The 16,764-nt window shown below is 42.0% G+C and overlaps 1 protein-coding gene across 1 annotated transcript; it reads right to left on the bottom strand.

Moving 5' to 3' along the window:
* Positions 1 to 433: 433 nt before the first annotated feature.
* Positions 434 to 16,479, bottom strand: LOC134646729 (E3 SUMO-protein ligase PIAS2-like). Its single transcript, XM_063500584.1, has 6 exons — positions 16,409 to 16,479; positions 15,391 to 15,524; positions 1,805 to 1,982; positions 1,435 to 1,571; positions 1,318 to 1,355; positions 434 to 628 (listed from the first exon to the last, which is right to left on the bottom strand). The coding sequence occupies exons 1-6, from the start codon at positions 16,477 to 16,479 to the stop codon at positions 434 to 436; spliced, it is 753 nt and encodes a 250-aa protein (XP_063356654.1).
* Between the last annotated feature and the right edge of the window lie 285 nt (positions 16,480 to 16,764).

Below are 16,764 nucleotides of genomic sequence, written 5' to 3'. Positions count from 1 at the left end.
ATTTTCAAATATGGGATGATTGTAAATTTTATTGAAAAAAAAAAAAAAAAACTCAGAATGGATTATTTGACCTATGGTCATTTAAAAAAAAAAAAAAAAAAAAAAAGAAGAGTAGTAAGTAAACCATTAAAAAGCATGGTAAAATTTGTCATTTTTCCAGTATATAGAACAGCAGATACAAAAAGAGTTTGTACGAGTACCTAGGAGATACACCCGTGTCATTTTTTTGCAGTAGTGCAATGCTGAGATTTCCATATATACTTTGTCCGTAGTCCATGCAGAGTTTCAACTTCTCTACATCGTTTCCATGCCAACAGTGTCAACACTGTTGGATCAGCCATCATCAGAGTGCTCGTGTGTAAAAATTAACATTTATATATTTATTCCACATTAAAAAGAAAACCGGGCTAGAACAGGTCCAGTATGGCGTGGCTCAATCGAGTGAAATGTTATCTGATATGTCGCTGTCGGCCTCTCCTCCCCTGCTCCCCTCCCCTCCTGTGACGACCCCAGTTTCATGGAGGGAGCTGGCAGCATGGCTGATGGCGTCATAGTGGCTGCTGGACGACGAAACCAAGGCTGAGCTGCTGGTTGCTGCAGCTGCATTTTGCAGGATACGCAAGAACATCTGAGGCAGGTAATAGTGAGCAGAGAGACAAACTGGTTAGATCAACATCATACTGAATGAAAGCTCCAAATGCTTCGTTAGGAATTCAAAAAACAACGTTTTCACTTCAGTGTGTTTGAACCTTCTTTACATGAAACATTTACACTAAATCTATTTTGTGGCTACACAAAAAACTAAGACATCTCTCAGTCATCACACTGTAAGATAAAGCCAGTTAAACTTGATTCACTGTGGATCAACTGCACCTGCTTTGGTGCAAGTGAACATGACAACAAGTGCGCCAACAAAGCAATGAGACGACAGTGTTTCAGATGCTGCCTGTCGACAGCATCCTTGTTATTAATCTCTGTCTCTCTTCCACAGCATGTCTTTATCCTGTCTTCCTTCTCTCACCCCAACCGGTCGCAGCAGATGGCCCCGCCCCTCCCTGAGCCTGTGATTTGGTGCTACATAAACAAAACTGAATTGAACTGAACATGCAGTTACAGTTTTGGGAGAAAGATCATTTATAGTCTAAAAATATCTGTGCATTAAGTTTGATCACGTCAAGTTTTGAATGTTGGAATTTTGTAACATTTGCCACCAGTGTCATATCCATTCTAACTAAAACAAACAGAAAGGTCTACATGTCAGTAACATTATGAGAATATGTCCAGTTTACAAAAAGGGAGAAAACATAAAAAACATACCTCTGGATTAGTCTGAATTAAGGAAAATAGATCTGGACCTACAAGACAGAAGAATCAGACTTTGAACAATATTCATGTGCACATAGCTTACAGTCAGTGAACGTTTATCTTACTCACGCTGCATATCTGTGGGGATGGTGGCCGAGGCAGAAGGATGGAAGGGGACTGCATAGTCGGCAAGTGCAGAGTTCAGATGTGGCGGGTCCGGGGCCTGGACATTTGGCACTTGCACAGTGGGCAGGTAGGTCAACACTCTGAGTAAAAACATCAAAGGGATGGGAAGCTTTAGACACACACACACACACACACACACCTGATGAGCACACCTTTAATTATCAACATGCTGGTGTACAGCGCTGTCAGACCAAATGGCAAAACTGACTGAATGCTGAAAACCAACGGACAAAGATCGAGACGATCATATTTTAAATTTGTTACACACAGCTCCGTTTGCAGTTCTGAATATATTCTCCACAGGCCTGCTCACCCCTTTGCATGCATCTCCTCATTCTTGGAAATGTTGCGTTTCTTGGGTGGACGGTTTTTGTCCTCTTCGTCATCAGAAGAAGAGCTTTCTATCGTCAGATCAATCACATCTGCCCTCTTGGTGTAGCTCGGCTCAGTAGAATCGCGGGCCACTGATGGTTGACGCAAAGGAGCTGAGGCTGAAAGATAATGGTCACGTGATACGATTTTTCTCTTCCCGTCCCATGAAAAGACCAAAAGCAATAATTATTTAATCTGTTTTAAAGGTTACTACGGATGAGGGCAAGTTAAGCAATCAAGTTGTTCTAAGATGGTTTATGGTTAAAAAACAACAACAACAAAACTACATTTATGGAGCTAGTCCACTCCTGCTATGCAAGCTCTTTAGTCCATTTGTGGGCTTAAAGGTTGGGACACTGGGAGATGATGACGAATGGTCTATTATTACTAATTCTCATTGGAGGTTTTGCACACGGACACACAATTGGGTTTATGCTGCCTCATCTTCCACCTCCCGTCTCTTTCAGCTCAGTTATTTGGTATGACAGTTTCTGAAAACAATATTGTCAAAGCACCAAAAAGGTACACAGTTTAATTCACAATAAAATGACACAGAGATGTATAAGGTGTATAAATCAATTTCTTTGACTTCTATCCCATACAGATGAGGACAGAATTGTCAGCCACCCTATGAACAGTTCATTTAAAAATAATAGTATTTCTCAGTGCTGCATCCTGCATCCTTGTTTTGAATACTTACATGACTTTTGTTGACACACAGAAAACTATTTTAGATAAAGGGTCACATAATCATCCCCTCCTGATGCTATTAGTTGGTGTATTTCTTTTGCTGAATAACAGCCTGCTGTTGTATATTGTAGTTATGTCGCACACGGGTCTCCTGAGCAATCCTAGGCCATTCACTTATCCTCCTTTCTTCATGATTCCTTCCACCTTCAACAGATTCCCAGTTCCAGACTCCAGCCACTGTGTTTAACTCTGGGGACAGTTCTTTGGATTGAACGGCTCTACCTTTTGTCTCCAAATATAAGCAGCACTTCTGTAGTGTCATCTGATGAAAGGACCTTGTGACAGAAAGGACCCAAGGCACACTGTGTTGCAGGCACAGGAATTTTCCTGATCGTGGTGTCTTTCTCCAGTCCAATACACAGCTCTTCCCTCAGGTCTCAGCATCCTACTCATATAGGGGAAGCATGATTTGGTGACAGCTGTGTGGGTGAGTCTCTGCTGACACGACCCCCTGGACCCACTGCTCCACCCATCCCCTGCAGCTGAGCCCAAAACCACACTCACCACAGACGTGCTTCCAGTATGCAGAATTTTTCTTGAGGTTTTCGTTAGCATACTTCAGTCTGGCTTGAAGGTGCATATGGTTCTAGTGATTTTCATCTTTGAGACTGCAATTCCCAATTTCATTCACAGTGTCTTTGCGGTTGTTCTAGGACCTTTAAACCTAACTCTCGATAGTTTTCTTTTCAGATTCCTTAAAATCTTTTGCTTCCGACCTCTACCAGGCTTACTCTGTACTGGGTTCAGCTGTCTTCCCACCTATTCCCTCTTCCTTCATTGTCCTCTGTGTGTATATGTTGTCACATTCTTCATCATGGATGTGTCACTTTTAAAACCTGGATTACTTTGTGGTCAGTTCAGGTTCAGCAATAAAGTTTTCTTTTACTTACTTCTTTTACATTATACTTTAACTTAGTTTCCAAGTCCAACTCCTGCCTGCTACACAGCCAGCCCACAGCAGCAGCCAACTAACCCCTTCTGTGGACAATCAGGTAGCAGCATGAACCTAGCCGCACTTCGTATTAACTAACAATAGACTTTATCGAGTGAGCTGCAACACTTGCATTGAAGACGAACATCCAGTTGTTGTTGTTGCTAAAATACTGCTGGGAAATGATTTTCCAGGCTCATTTCAATCCCATGGCAGGGCATATGGGTTATGGCAACACTCTGGAGCGAACAACAGTCTGATTTTATTGGCCAGGCATCCAGGCAGATGCGGGCACTGCCTGGAGTGTCAGCTGGTTAACCAGCCCGGTATTCCAAAAGCACCTTTGTGCCCATTACCGTGAATCCTCCACTCATCTCCCATTTGAGCGTATTGGCATGGACCTCACCGGGCCATTCCACCAGAGTGCAAGTGGATATTGCTTTGTGTTACCTCTGGTGGATTAAGCAATGAGATATCCCCAAACAGTGAAGTTGCGCACCATTTCTGTAAAAAGTTTGACGCCGATGCTCTTTCAGGTCATCTCCCAAGTTAGCGTCCCAAAAGAAATACTGACTGACCAGGGCTTGTCATTTATGTCTCACACACTAAAAGAACTTTATGAATTACTGGACATTAAAGTTATTCACACTACCACCCTCAGACTGACAGGCAGTTGGAGCGGCTGAATAAGACTTTAAAGTCCGCAGGGGGTGTTGGATCTCATTAAAGAAATCTGGGAGAAAGATCTGACCCCAGCCAAAAATGAGATTTACTATGTCCTGGACCTGAGAGCAAAGCTGCACATGCTGGGGAGATTGTCACAGGAAAATTTGCTCCACGCCCAGGAACGTAAAAGCACCTGTGCAACAGAAGGGCTAGACTGTGGCAGTTTTCACCAGGACAAAGTGCTTGTCTTGGTTTCTTCTTCTAGTTTAAAGTTCCTCGCCAAGGACCCTTCGTGGTCACATGGTGAATGGCGGTTGCTGACTATCAGGTGGTACGGTCGGGCATGGGAGGAGCCGCACAAATATATCACTCCGAGAGAGGCTGAAACGGCTTCTCTGTCCAGAGGTGCCAAATTCCACCATGCCTGTCTCTCTCCACTGCGATAACCATCTCCCACAGGTCCAGAGAGTGGATGTTGCTGCACTGCAACAGCGATTTACAGTAGGGGTGCAACGATACACAAAAGTCACGGTTCGATTCGGTCCGATAGTTTGGTGTCACGGTTCGATATTTTTTCGATACAAAAAAAATGTTCATGCCTTTTTAATTTGTCAATTATTAAAATTATAAATATTTATTTTAACTCAAAAGTACAGTTTTTAAATTTAATGTTGCTGAAATAACAAAATAATTAAAATAAATCTATCTGATCGAGAAATCCCTCATCTTTGGAAAAGAGAGTTTATTACAGAGAAATGGCTCTTTCCAAAATAAAAGCTATACTATACGCTTCTTCTGGGGTATATTCTCAGCAGCATATTAAACATATCAGGTCCCCATAAGGAGAATCAAGTGCTAACGGCTGTCTAAATGACTCGGGTAAAGTTTGTAGCATGCGTGCTTGTTGTTTTTGTCTGCTTCCACTTGTCTTTGCACTAGGATGATGTCGGCGTAAATGTGCAGTCATATTCATTGTGTTCCCACTAGTGCTGTCAGCGTTAATCTCGTTAAAATGACGTTAACGCCACAACGCTGCAAATCTCCGTTAACGAGTTACAGCGGATCGCCCCGTGTGTGGGGCTGGATGTAATTGAGCATTGCGTGGCACATCCGACATACTGTTTTACTTTTGTCCATGACGTGCTTACCATCAGGGTCATACTTCACATGAAGACCAAAATAGTTCCTGTTAAGAGATTTTATTTAATCAACTGCTTAATGTTTTGTCAATGATGTTCACATATTTTATACTACATGTATCTTGTCACTTACACATGCACGTGAGCCCTTGCTGACTTCTAAGAAAAATACATAAGCCTACTCTGCCGTTGGAAACAGGAACCAACTGGCTTCTGTTCCCCTTAAGATAGGCTTGACCAGTTCCTGTTGTGACAGTTGAACGTATATGTTTTATGCTTATCACCTTGTAAGGAGTTGTATGTTATCTCTTCCTACATGTGTCTGTGACGCAAACATGCTTGAGTATAAATAAAGCTGACTACAACGCCTCGGTGTGAGTATCATCCGATCACTCACCCGTGCACGTAGCGCTGCGAACTAACTCTGACTGTCTTTGTATTCTTTCAATGTGTTTTCATAATGTCTTACCACTGACATTTAATTAGTCCTTCGAGCCGGATTGTTGATTGATATTATTATATCATCTAACTATTCACAGACGGAGCCACCGGATCCTGACGTCGTGAGTACCTGCACTGCAACCACCGCTTCCAGCGAAGCGAGGAAAAGCCCAGAGTCGTAAATTCGCCTACTGGCCAGTGTCTTATACAGGTTCACGACGCCAGGACTCGGTGACGCCGGAACAAAGAACACAGCGCAACATTGAAGGTGAATATAAAGCAGCCAGAAACACTTTGCGTTGAATAATCGATTTTTAGCTTGACACTGCTCAAAGTAGAAGGGTCCTGTGTGGACCAAAAGGACAGACGTGTCCTATTGTAAAACGTCCTGTGTGGACCGGGCCCTGTGTGGACCCGCACGTAAACGCTCGCCTGTGTAAGACGGGATAATTCGCCCTGTGTGGGCCCATTCCGCAACAAAAGAGAGGTTGGTAGCTCGTGGTTTCATTTCACTCCGGGAGTGAAAGGTAACGAGAGTGTCAAATAAAAATAGGATTTTTCTAAGCGCGCTGTATGTTTGTTGAGGAGTAAGTGCTTAATTGAATAGGAACTCTAGGCTCCTGCACTACTCCTAGTGTTTTCCTGTGAGTACTGAATGGTGAGGAAGAGAAAGGTTGCGCATCAACGAAAAAAAATTAAGTCCGCCCTGAATTTAGTTCAGGGTAGAAGGCTGACTTAATAAACCTCCTCTGACTCTAGTGCCAGAACGTCCCACAGTGTGTGTGTTGGTAGTATTAATAAATAAAAAATATAAATATTGTATCGACTAAATAAAATTAAAATGGGTAACGAAGCTTCAAAACTCACTGCTGACGAGCAGTGGTTAGAGAAAAAATGTCCAGGCGCTGGACAAATTAGTGCATGTAGATGGAGAAATCCAAAAGAAAACTAAATGTCCTACATGGGAGGGAAAATGTAGCCCCTCCGCATTGACTAAATTAAAAGAAACCCCCCAAGCAGAAATAAATAAAAAATAATCCTAAAAGGAAAACAAAACGTATTTAAGAATTGCAATATTTTAAAATTTGTAAAGAGGAATGTAGTGGAATAAACAAAAGGTTAAATTAAATTAGAGCTTATCTAATGTATTCCAACTAATAATAGGAAGGATAACAACCTGTATACTGGTATTAACAATGAAATATAGTTGGCATGACGAACGTGCCTAGAATGAATAGAATGCATAAATCCAGATAATTCACACGAAAGTATATCAAATAAAAAAAGAAAAATCCATAAGGTATATTATGGCTGTGTCATTGTTCAGCTAAGGAAAGTGTGTCTCCGGCTTGGGTGGGGGTGAAACTGCAGATCACCCCCAGCCCTTGATGGATACATAATAAAATATATATGAAATATTATAATAGACTATTGTATATTTGTAGTATAGTAGTATATTGTAATATACTATTGATGTTATATAGAAATAAGAGAAAATAATTATTAATAATAATATTAATAATGACATAATATTAATGAGAAGAGTGCATAGAGACACTTGACCTGCTTGTAAACCTGTCATCCTAGATGAGATTTTGTTAAGATGAAGAGCAAACCTATACTAACAACTAATAAGCCAAACCCTGTATACAACAGCTAAAGCTACAGGTTTGAGAAGTTGAATTAAATATGTGGACACTACCAAGCTAATGAGCAAGTTACATATTTTTTATTTAATTGTTGTTGCAAGAGCAGAAGCTGCATGATATTAAAGCTTATACATGCAGCTGTCTGTGAGCTCAGTTTTTTCCTTACACTTCTGCTTTGTTTCTGACAGCAGCTTTTTCTTTTTTATGTGTCCTGACTCATGTATGTTTTGTTTTGGTTTGATTATTTTGTTTTTTTGGAAACAAATTTGTGATCATGCCTCTGGATCACAATGACACATAATGATTAAGCATATGATTTGCTAATGCCTAGTTTTAGAGCTGGGAGCTATGAGCTGTAAGCAATGCAAAGTTTTTCCCAACTTAGAAGTTTGACATATGTAACATGTATGAGATACATGAATTCTTTTAAAACAAAATAGAAATTGTCTAAAATGCCTTAAGTAATATGTAGTGCTGTATCTACAAAGGGAAAAAAGAAGAACCATTCAGTAACTTGGAAATAGCCTTTCTATTTACATGTAGATGGAAGTGCAGGTTACATGAAAGCTGTTTTAACACAGGCATTTGGAGAAAAACAACGTATGCTTGCATTTTACTTCTGTAAATTAGACTCTGTTGCGTCAGGCCTGCCCACATGTGTGCGAACCGGTGTAGCCGCAGCAGAGGCAGTAAAAAGTCAGCTGACAATGTTTTAGGACACACTTTAATCATCAAAGTGCCCCATGCAGTGACTTCAATTTTAAATCTAAGCCAATTTGTCTTACCTGACACATGTGAGACAACTCTCAAATGTTGGAAACTTATTGTCGCTATATGGAAAGTTCAACAAAGAGTTTGGTTAGTCTAGAGAAACGGGAAATATGTGTGCCTGTGGTATGTCTGTGACAGGAAATCGTGTGTGTAACAGGAACTACATGCCCATAAAAGGAGCTGACTGTGTCAAGGACGCAGACAGGCAGAGAGACACACAGACAGTCAGTATGTTTTTTCAGCAGTACATCATTTTGCAAGAATTTGGCAGAATAGAGGTATGATTACTTCTACTGGCAATCCAGTGCAACACGGAAATCTTTTAAAGGCACTGTTGGAAGTGATAACATTGCCAAAACAGTTAGCACTATGCAAATGTGCTGCACATCAAAAAGATGACTCTTACATCACTAAAGGAAATAACTTTGCAGATTACGCAGCAAAAGAGGCTGCACGGCAAGAAACAAATGTTCTCACATTAACCTCGTGCTCCCTGATACCGATAGAAGTCCTCAAAGACGAACAAAAGGCGGCCCCACAAAATGAAAAATCCTCGTGGATAAAAGATGGCGCAATTTTGAAAGAGGATATCATGACATGTAATGGGAAACCTATTCTACCTAAATCCCTACATAAAACAGCGGCATTAGTGACACATGGGCATTGCCATTTGTCAACAGCAGGGATGGTAGATAGATATTCTTTCTAAACAATTCTACTCAAAAAATTTTGAAAACTCAGCCAAAGCATATATAAGTACATGCATGATATGCCAAAAACATAATGCACAGGGAAATTTAAGGCCAAAGAGAGGCCATTTCCCAACGCCGCCACATCCTTTCCCACACCACCTCACCCATTTCATACCATTCACATGGATTTTATTGAGCTAAATGAAAGCCAAGGTTCAAAAGACGCTCTAGTGATCATAGAAGCATTCTCAAAGTGGCCAGAAATCTACCCAGTGAAGAAAAATGATGCAATCTCAGTGGCAAAATGTTTGTGTAATCATTTTATCCCTACATATGGAATACCAAATCTAATAAGATCTGACAATGGCACACATTTTGTTAATGAAGTAATCAGCAAGGTTTCTGAAGCACTAGGATTCAGCATCAAACACCACTGTGCTTACCACCCACAAAGTGCCGGACTAGTGGAAAGAACTAACGGCACGATAAAACAGAGACTGAGGAAATGCATGGAAGTAACAGGGAGACCATGGCCTGAATGGCAGGCTTACAAAAATTGACGCCATTTGAAATAATTCATGGAAGACCTTTTCCCACTACTAATACTGAGTGAACCAGTAAACAAATCAGCTAGAGAGACTACTCTAGTAGAGTGGATGGCAAAGTTGCTAGAAAATACTGAAACTGTGTTGAACAACAAACTGCTGTGTGACTCTTCTCCAGTATTTTCCAGGTTGAAGGCAGGTGATTGGATCCTGATAAAAATGCTCCAGAAGAAAAATTGGAGTTCCCCGAGGTGGGAAGGACCCTACCAAGTCCTCCTGGATCCACCAAAGCCACACGAAGAAGGTCGAACTACTCCAGGATTCATCGACGTCAGACTAAAGTGAGCAACAGCCTAGATTCCAGTCCTCCCTAACCTCTGGTGTTCGCTCGGTGGGGAGTAGGGTGATCAGTGGCAACACTTGGGATCCCACTCCTCTGGCTGAGGTCTACTCACCAGGGGCCCTGGGAGTGACAAGGGGTCAAGAAGAAACTCACTCACAAAACAAAAGAATATTTAAAGACAATAAAAGTGCTACAATGACACCTGTCATCACAGTACTATGTACACTCTTGTGGTTGGTGGCCATCAAGAGCCAGGTGAAAGGATTGAACCCCTGTAACGAAACGGCCTCCACGCAGTAGCTGAGCAACTGAGAGCCACATCCCTAATGTCGTTTCAGAAAAGGATCGCACTGGACATGCTTCTGAGTGAAAAGAATGGGGTATGTTCAATGTTTGGAGAACAATGCTGTACATTCATACCCAACAATACAGCGGCGGATGGAAGCCTCACCAGAGCCCTGGAGGGTTTAAAGACCCTAAATGAAAAAATGAAAGAACATTCGGGAGTCGACACTTCGATGTAGGACAGCTGGATGGACATGTTCGGGAAGTACCGTACTCTGGTGTCATCAATTCTGGTGTCCATGGCTGTATTTGCAGCAATACTCGCTCTGTGTGGATGTTGTTGTATTCCCTGCATTAGAGCATTAATCAACAGACTCATAGCCACTGCCATCACACCACATGTTACGTTCCACCAAGAGACGATGATGTTGCTTACACATCAGGACCGAAACACAGACTCTGAAGAAGAAGACAATTTTAATTATTGTAAACAAAGTGAAAACAAACCTAAATGTTGATCATATTAATTTTGCTAAATGATACTCTGGTTGAAAAAGTATACACAAGTGACTGGAAGTTGAAGTAGGTAGAAAATATTTGAACAACAGCAGGGAATGTTAAGAGATTTTATTTAATCAACTGCTTAATGTTTTGTCAATGATGTTCACATATTTTATACTACATGTATCTTGTCACTTACACATGCACGTGAGCCCTTGCTGACTTCTAAGAAAAATACATAAGCCTACTCTGCCGTTGGAAACAGGAACCAACTGGCTTCTGTTCCCCTTAAGATAGGCTTGACCAGTTCCTGTTGTGACAGTTGAACGTATATGTTTTATGCTTATCACCTTGTAAGGAGTTGTATGTTATCTCTTCCTACATGTGTCTGTGACGCAAACATGCTTGAGTATAAATAAAGCTGACTACAACGCCTCGGTGTGAGTATCATCCGATCACTCACCCGTGCACGTAGCGCTGCGAACTAACTCTGACTGTCTTTGTATTCTTTCAATGTGTTTTCATAATGTCTTACCACTGACATTTCCAAACGCCAGATCTGAATGAGGGTGGGGGAGGTTCAATTTCGGGTCGCGTTGAGGCAGTTGCCATGTTACAACGAGCTTAACTTTTGTCTCGCTATCTTGCGCTGCGCTCAGTGGATCTGTGCTCGAGAGTGCAGCCTAAGCGGAGTAGTCGAACGCAGATCCACTGAGCTCTCAACACAGACAGCATCGTCAGAAGAAAAGTTGATAAAATAAATAAAAAATTTTGTATTGTTCGATACATATGCGTACCGAACCGAAAGCACTGTATCGAACAGTTCAATACCGATACGAGTATTGTTGCACCCCTAGTTTACAGATGTGTTCTACCCCCTGGCCAGCCGTACGACTCTCATAGAGCCCCACTTTGAAACGCAGCCAGCCAATAGTGTGCGTTCAAGGCCCAAACACAAGAGACAAATTGTTAAAACAAAATAAAAAAAATTATGAAAATGGGGGTAATGGTAGAGTCAACAGTTCTGATGGTAAAGAAGGATGGGTCTATACAGTTCTGTGTTGACTACTGGTGAATGAGATGCTTGCCCCATGTCCCAAGGCACTGAGCTCCTGTACCAGATAGGCACAGCTTAATTTTTCATGACACTGGATTTAACTAAGGGCTACTGGCAGATTCCCTTGTCTGGAAAGTCCAAGGAAAAAGCGGCCACCACATGGACCAGGTGCTGCGGCTGCATGCTGCACATACTGCCGCCTACCTGGACGATGTCATCATCCACATGACATCTGGGCGGAGCATGTGCAGCAGGTGGCTGCAGTCCTGGAGTCCCTGAGGCAGTTGGGGCTCACAGCCAACCCAAAAAAGTGTGCGGTTGGATGCCGGGAGGTATCTGGGGTACCACTTGGGAGGTGGGCAGGTGCAGGTGCCACAGATAGAGAAAACGGCAGCCATGGCATCCTGCCCATGTCCTAAGACAAAAAAGACATGAGATGGTTTTGGGGCTGGCTGGGTATCTCCACCAGTTTGTACCAGGCTTTGCAGAGCTGACGAGCCCCTTTATCTGTCTCGTCCAAAAGGGCGCCCCAGATCTGGTCCAGTGGATGGAGCAGTGGCAGATGGCATCTGTGCAGGTGAAAAGGGCCCTGTGTGGGGAGCCGCTGCTTCACACACCAAAGTTTTCCCTTTCATCCTGCAGATGGACGCCTTGAACGGAGGGCTGGTGGGCCATTTTGTCCCAGCAGGTAAGAGCATCGACCACCTGATGTTCTGCATCAGCCGGAAGCTAACGGTATGCGTTTGAAGATAAGAGCACTGTGGAAAACTAGTGCCAGCTATCAGGTGGGTGGTCAGCTTCCTTGGGTATTACTTTCTGGGGTGGCCATTTGCCCTCTGGTCAGACCAAACCCCAATGCAGTGGCTCCACTGCTTGAAGGATCACCCAGTGGTATCTGACTGGGGGCGTGTATGACTGTAGCCAGTTTCCAACCTGGGGGATAAGCAGGTTCGGCCGGACGGTAGGGGTGTGTAGCAGAGGTATGGTCTCTGGCTCCGCTGCAGGGGAGGATTTGATGCAGCTGGCTTGCAGGGCAGGTTTGGACAATAAGGTAATGTTGGGAAATCAGTTTTACCCCGGTTCTTTTTTATTCCTCGGGCCTCCAGAGATACACCGGACCCAGTATTCATTTTTACAAAATCTTTATTCATCTTCATTTAAGCATGCACTTCTAGAAGGGAAGACGAGGCCGGTGTCCCTCTGAAACAATCTTCACCCCTTTGTTAGTTCCAGGCAGCTTTATAGAAGCTGACCCCATCATAAAACCCCCACAGTGTGCTGCAAACTCTGTGTCTGTGTCTATGTGCACGAGCACGTGAGTGCCTGTGTGTGCACGTTCCCGCGTGTCTATGTGAGTGCATGTGAGTGAGTGTGCATGTGGATGTGTGAGTGTAACAGTTTAAGCACTGTGTGTGTGTCTGTGTCTGTGACTTCTTGGGGGTCATAAAAGTAATCTCACCCAAGCTACGCCAAATTCCTCTACACAACATAGAAACAGAGTTAACATATTACATCTTGTTGTTTTACATTTACAGATAAACATGTGGAAAGTCTCCTGCAAACCTACTTCTAAGTTATAACAATTATGCGTTTTTATTAAAGGCACAAGCATCAGCATCAGCAACCCCCCAACTGTAGCTTCCTGTCTCCTTTTATGACACCAGACCTCCAGTGTCCATAAATTCCTTTCTCTCTAAACAATTACACACTCTCAGGCCTACAGCTAAGCCAAACTGAAACACAGACCAATCCTTCCTTATTACTGTGATCTAAACAAATTTAACACATTACATTCTAATAATTATTTTCTTGTACTCACAGTAATCAAAGATCTCCCTTATTACCGTGACGCTGGGACCAGAGCAGGGAAGAGCTGGAGAGCCATCTGGCTGGGGCTGAAAAGTGCTGATAAAGTTGTACACTTACATTAAAAACTTAACAAGCTGATGTAGAGATGTTTCTGCTACCGGAACTCTGTGTGGCATCTATCTGGGCTCTAATCTGAGCTGCTGTTAACTTGTGATTTCTAAGGCTGGATGACTGTATCCTCAGCAGCAGAGGTGACTCTTGGTCTTCCTTTCCTGGGGCGGCCCTCATGTGAGCCAGTTTCACCGTAGCCCTTGATGGTTTTCGTGACTGCACTCGGGGACACATTCAGAGTTTTAGCAATATTTTGGACTGACTGACCTTCACTTCTTAAAGTAATGATGGATTGCCAACCTGACTGCTGCACAACACAACTGATGGTCCCAACTCCATTAAGAAGGCAAGAAATTCCCCAAATGAACCCTGACAGGCACACCTGTGAAGTGAAACCATTTCAGGTGACTACATCATGAAGCTCACTGAGAGAAGGCTGAGGGTTTTGCAGCGCTGTCAACAAAGGGTGGCTACTTTCAGGAATATAAAATATAAAACATTTAAAGTTATTTATCCATTTTTTCTTTGCTTCCATAAATCTTGCTTCATATATTTCATGTCTTCAGTTTGTATCTACAATGTAGAAAGTAGTAAAAATAAAGAAAACTATTAAATGAGAAGGCGTGTCCAAACTTTTGACTGGTAGTGTATATTTACTTGTAATTCACACTTAAAAGTAGAAATAGAGACAGAGCCTCTTCTGTGGAACAAGCACTCAGTTTGGATTTGGGAGACAGAGACCCCTTGTACTTTGAGGATTAGGCTTAAAATGTTCCTTTTTGACAAAGCATATAGTTAGGCCTGAATAGGTGACCCTGAATCCTCTAAATTTTCTCGTTTCCTTGACCCCCAACAGGTGATGGCCACTCTATCCTAAGCCTAGATATATGTATATAGTTTTCATCCTGTTAAAAAAAACATTTTTTCCTCCCCACTGTCCCGAAAAAGCGCTTTCTCACAGGGATCATGTGATTGTATTCTCTGTATCATTGTAGACTCTTTATCCTACGATATAAACTGCCTTGAGATAACTTTTGCTTTGATTTGGTGATATATAAATGCGATTCAATTAAATATTAATTTTATATATTTATTTATCAAAGCTCATCAATTTTCAAAAGCAGTCAATGACATTTGTTTTAACACACAAACTTCTGTGGCACTGACCATCTTACAGTTTTTGGGCAGTACTGGAACTGGGTGCACATGAGAATAACATATACACTGGGTACAGAAATTTTTCACTCTTTGTTATATTACATCCATTTGCTACAGTCATTTAAGTTCTTTTTTTGCCTCATTAACCTCCTAGGACCTGGCTTCCACATATGTGGACATCACATTTATACTGCCACTGTCCTATTGAAATTTAACACGTCCTCATATGTTGATCTCATGTTTCTCAGAAACAAAAATCATGTAAAAAAACAACAACGACTGGTAATTCTTCGTTTTTACATTCATCAGGTCCCAATGAGCCCAAATAGCAAAGAGAAAATAAAAATGCATGCCATGAAAGAGTTCGGGTCTTAGGAGGTTAAAGTACACACAGCACCCCATTTTGACAGAAAATACAGGGAATTATTGACATTTTTGCAGATTTATTTAAAAATAAAAACTGAAATATCACATGGTCCTAAATATTCAGCCCCTTTGCTGTGACACCCATGTACTTCACTCAGGTGCTGTCCATTCTTTCTGATCATCCTTGAGATGGTTCAGTGTAACAGTGTAAAATTTAAGGGGGTCTGAATACTTTCTGTGCCCACTGTAAATGAATCCACCATACTATTAGAATTAAATCAAAGCTGCCAGGTGTGAAAGTGATGATACTTACTGTCAACTTCTGAAACTGACTGAGTGGGGATCTTTAGAGCTTCTTTCCTTGGTTTCATTGGGAACCACGTTCCATCCTCCTGGAACTCGATTTCATCTACATCCGAGCAGTCATTCAGGATCTCCAAGAATAAACTTTTATTGCAAAATAAAGACACCAAGAGAGAGAAAAGTAAAAATTCAAAACAGCAATATAAAGTAACTTTACACTAACTTTACACTAACTACACAGGCTGGCAATATCCTTGTGTTAGTATTCGAGATGTCCAATCATCCTTCATGGCAGGTTCAAATTGATTTCTTCAGTGTTGATTAAATATGCATCTATGCATGCACAATGAAAATGACATGCATAGTCATTATATGTGAAATACAGTGCTGTGCAAAAGGTTGCCGCATTTTTTTATATTTTGCTTGGAAAATGGGCAATGGCTGCGGTGAATAATTAAAACATGCACAGAAAAATCTAAATATTGTATAAAAGGCAAAAACAGTTTATAGTTAAAGTCATATTTGGTATAAACACATGTATTCTCAGACAGTCTGAGCTCTCTTAGAAAGTGTTCTTGTAATTCCTCTCAGTAGTCTTCAGGAATAATTCTCAGTAGTCTTGATCCATGCTTAATGATCCAGGAAAGGAAATCCCAGGAAGTTGATTCTGTTCATCTGGATGTTTTCAGTGGGCGAAACGTTTCGTCACTCATCCAGGTGACTCCAGATTTCTCACCTGACTGCAGGTTTCCAGCCTTATAAACAGCACATTTGCACAATGACTGAAACTAGCAGCACAGATTAAAACTGGGCCGTGAGGTCAGTTTCACAAACGTGGGTGTCCACGTCGAATGCCCACTTTCCCAGCAGGTTGACAACATTACCCCATCAGTCTTTCATAGCTGAGGGGTAAAAATTTTACGAATGTCTTGAAAAGGCAAAGAGAAATGAGGAGCGGCTCAAGGCTTTTGGCTTAAGATACATTCTTCCTTCTTCTTTCAGCTGCTCTTGTTAGCGGTTGCCCCCACCTGTTACTCCTACCACATACCTCACTGTCCTCATACATGTCCTGCTCCACCCTCATATACTTATCTGCCATACTTCCTCATGTAGTACCACAGTTCCTCTCAGTATGTTTTCTCTAGCTCCACAGAGACAGTAAGTTTTCAATACACTTCCTTCACTTGAACATTCCCACCTCTATCCTTCAATCTCTCGTCCTAGCCAATTTTTCTCCAGCCTCAGATAAAGCCTGTTCTTTTGCCACTCCTCTCTTGGCTGTACACCTAGCCTCCTGTCTACATTCCCCTCCAGACTATCCCACTATGCTAAACTCTTCTTTGAATACATTCTCATTTCACCACCAAATCACCTTGCCTTCTTT

The sequence above is a fragment of the Pelmatolapia mariae genome, linkage group LG17, assembly GCF_036321145.2.
Source record: "Pelmatolapia mariae isolate MD_Pm_ZW linkage group LG17, Pm_UMD_F_2, whole genome shotgun sequence".
NCBI classification, from domain to species: Eukaryota; Metazoa; Chordata; class Actinopteri; order Cichliformes; family Cichlidae; genus Pelmatolapia; species Pelmatolapia mariae.
The sequence above is the reverse complement of the archived record's forward strand: the minus strand, read 5'-3'. Positions and strand labels throughout refer to the sequence as shown.

Excerpts from the sequence above, each read along its gene's own strand:
- LOC134646729 (XM_063500584.1), bottom strand. The coding sequence starts at position 16,479 with ATGGCAGATAAGTATATGAGGGTGGAGCAGGACATGTATGAGGACAGT. Across the intron at positions 1,572-1,804 it reads GAGGAGATGCATGCAAAGGG|AGTGTTGACCTACCTGCCCA; the intron begins GTGAGCAGGCCT and ends GTTTTTACTCAG. Across the intron at positions 1,356-1,434 it reads CATCCCCACAGATATGCAGC|GTCCAGATCTATTTTCCTTA; the intron begins GTGAGTAAGATA and ends TCTGTCTTGTAG.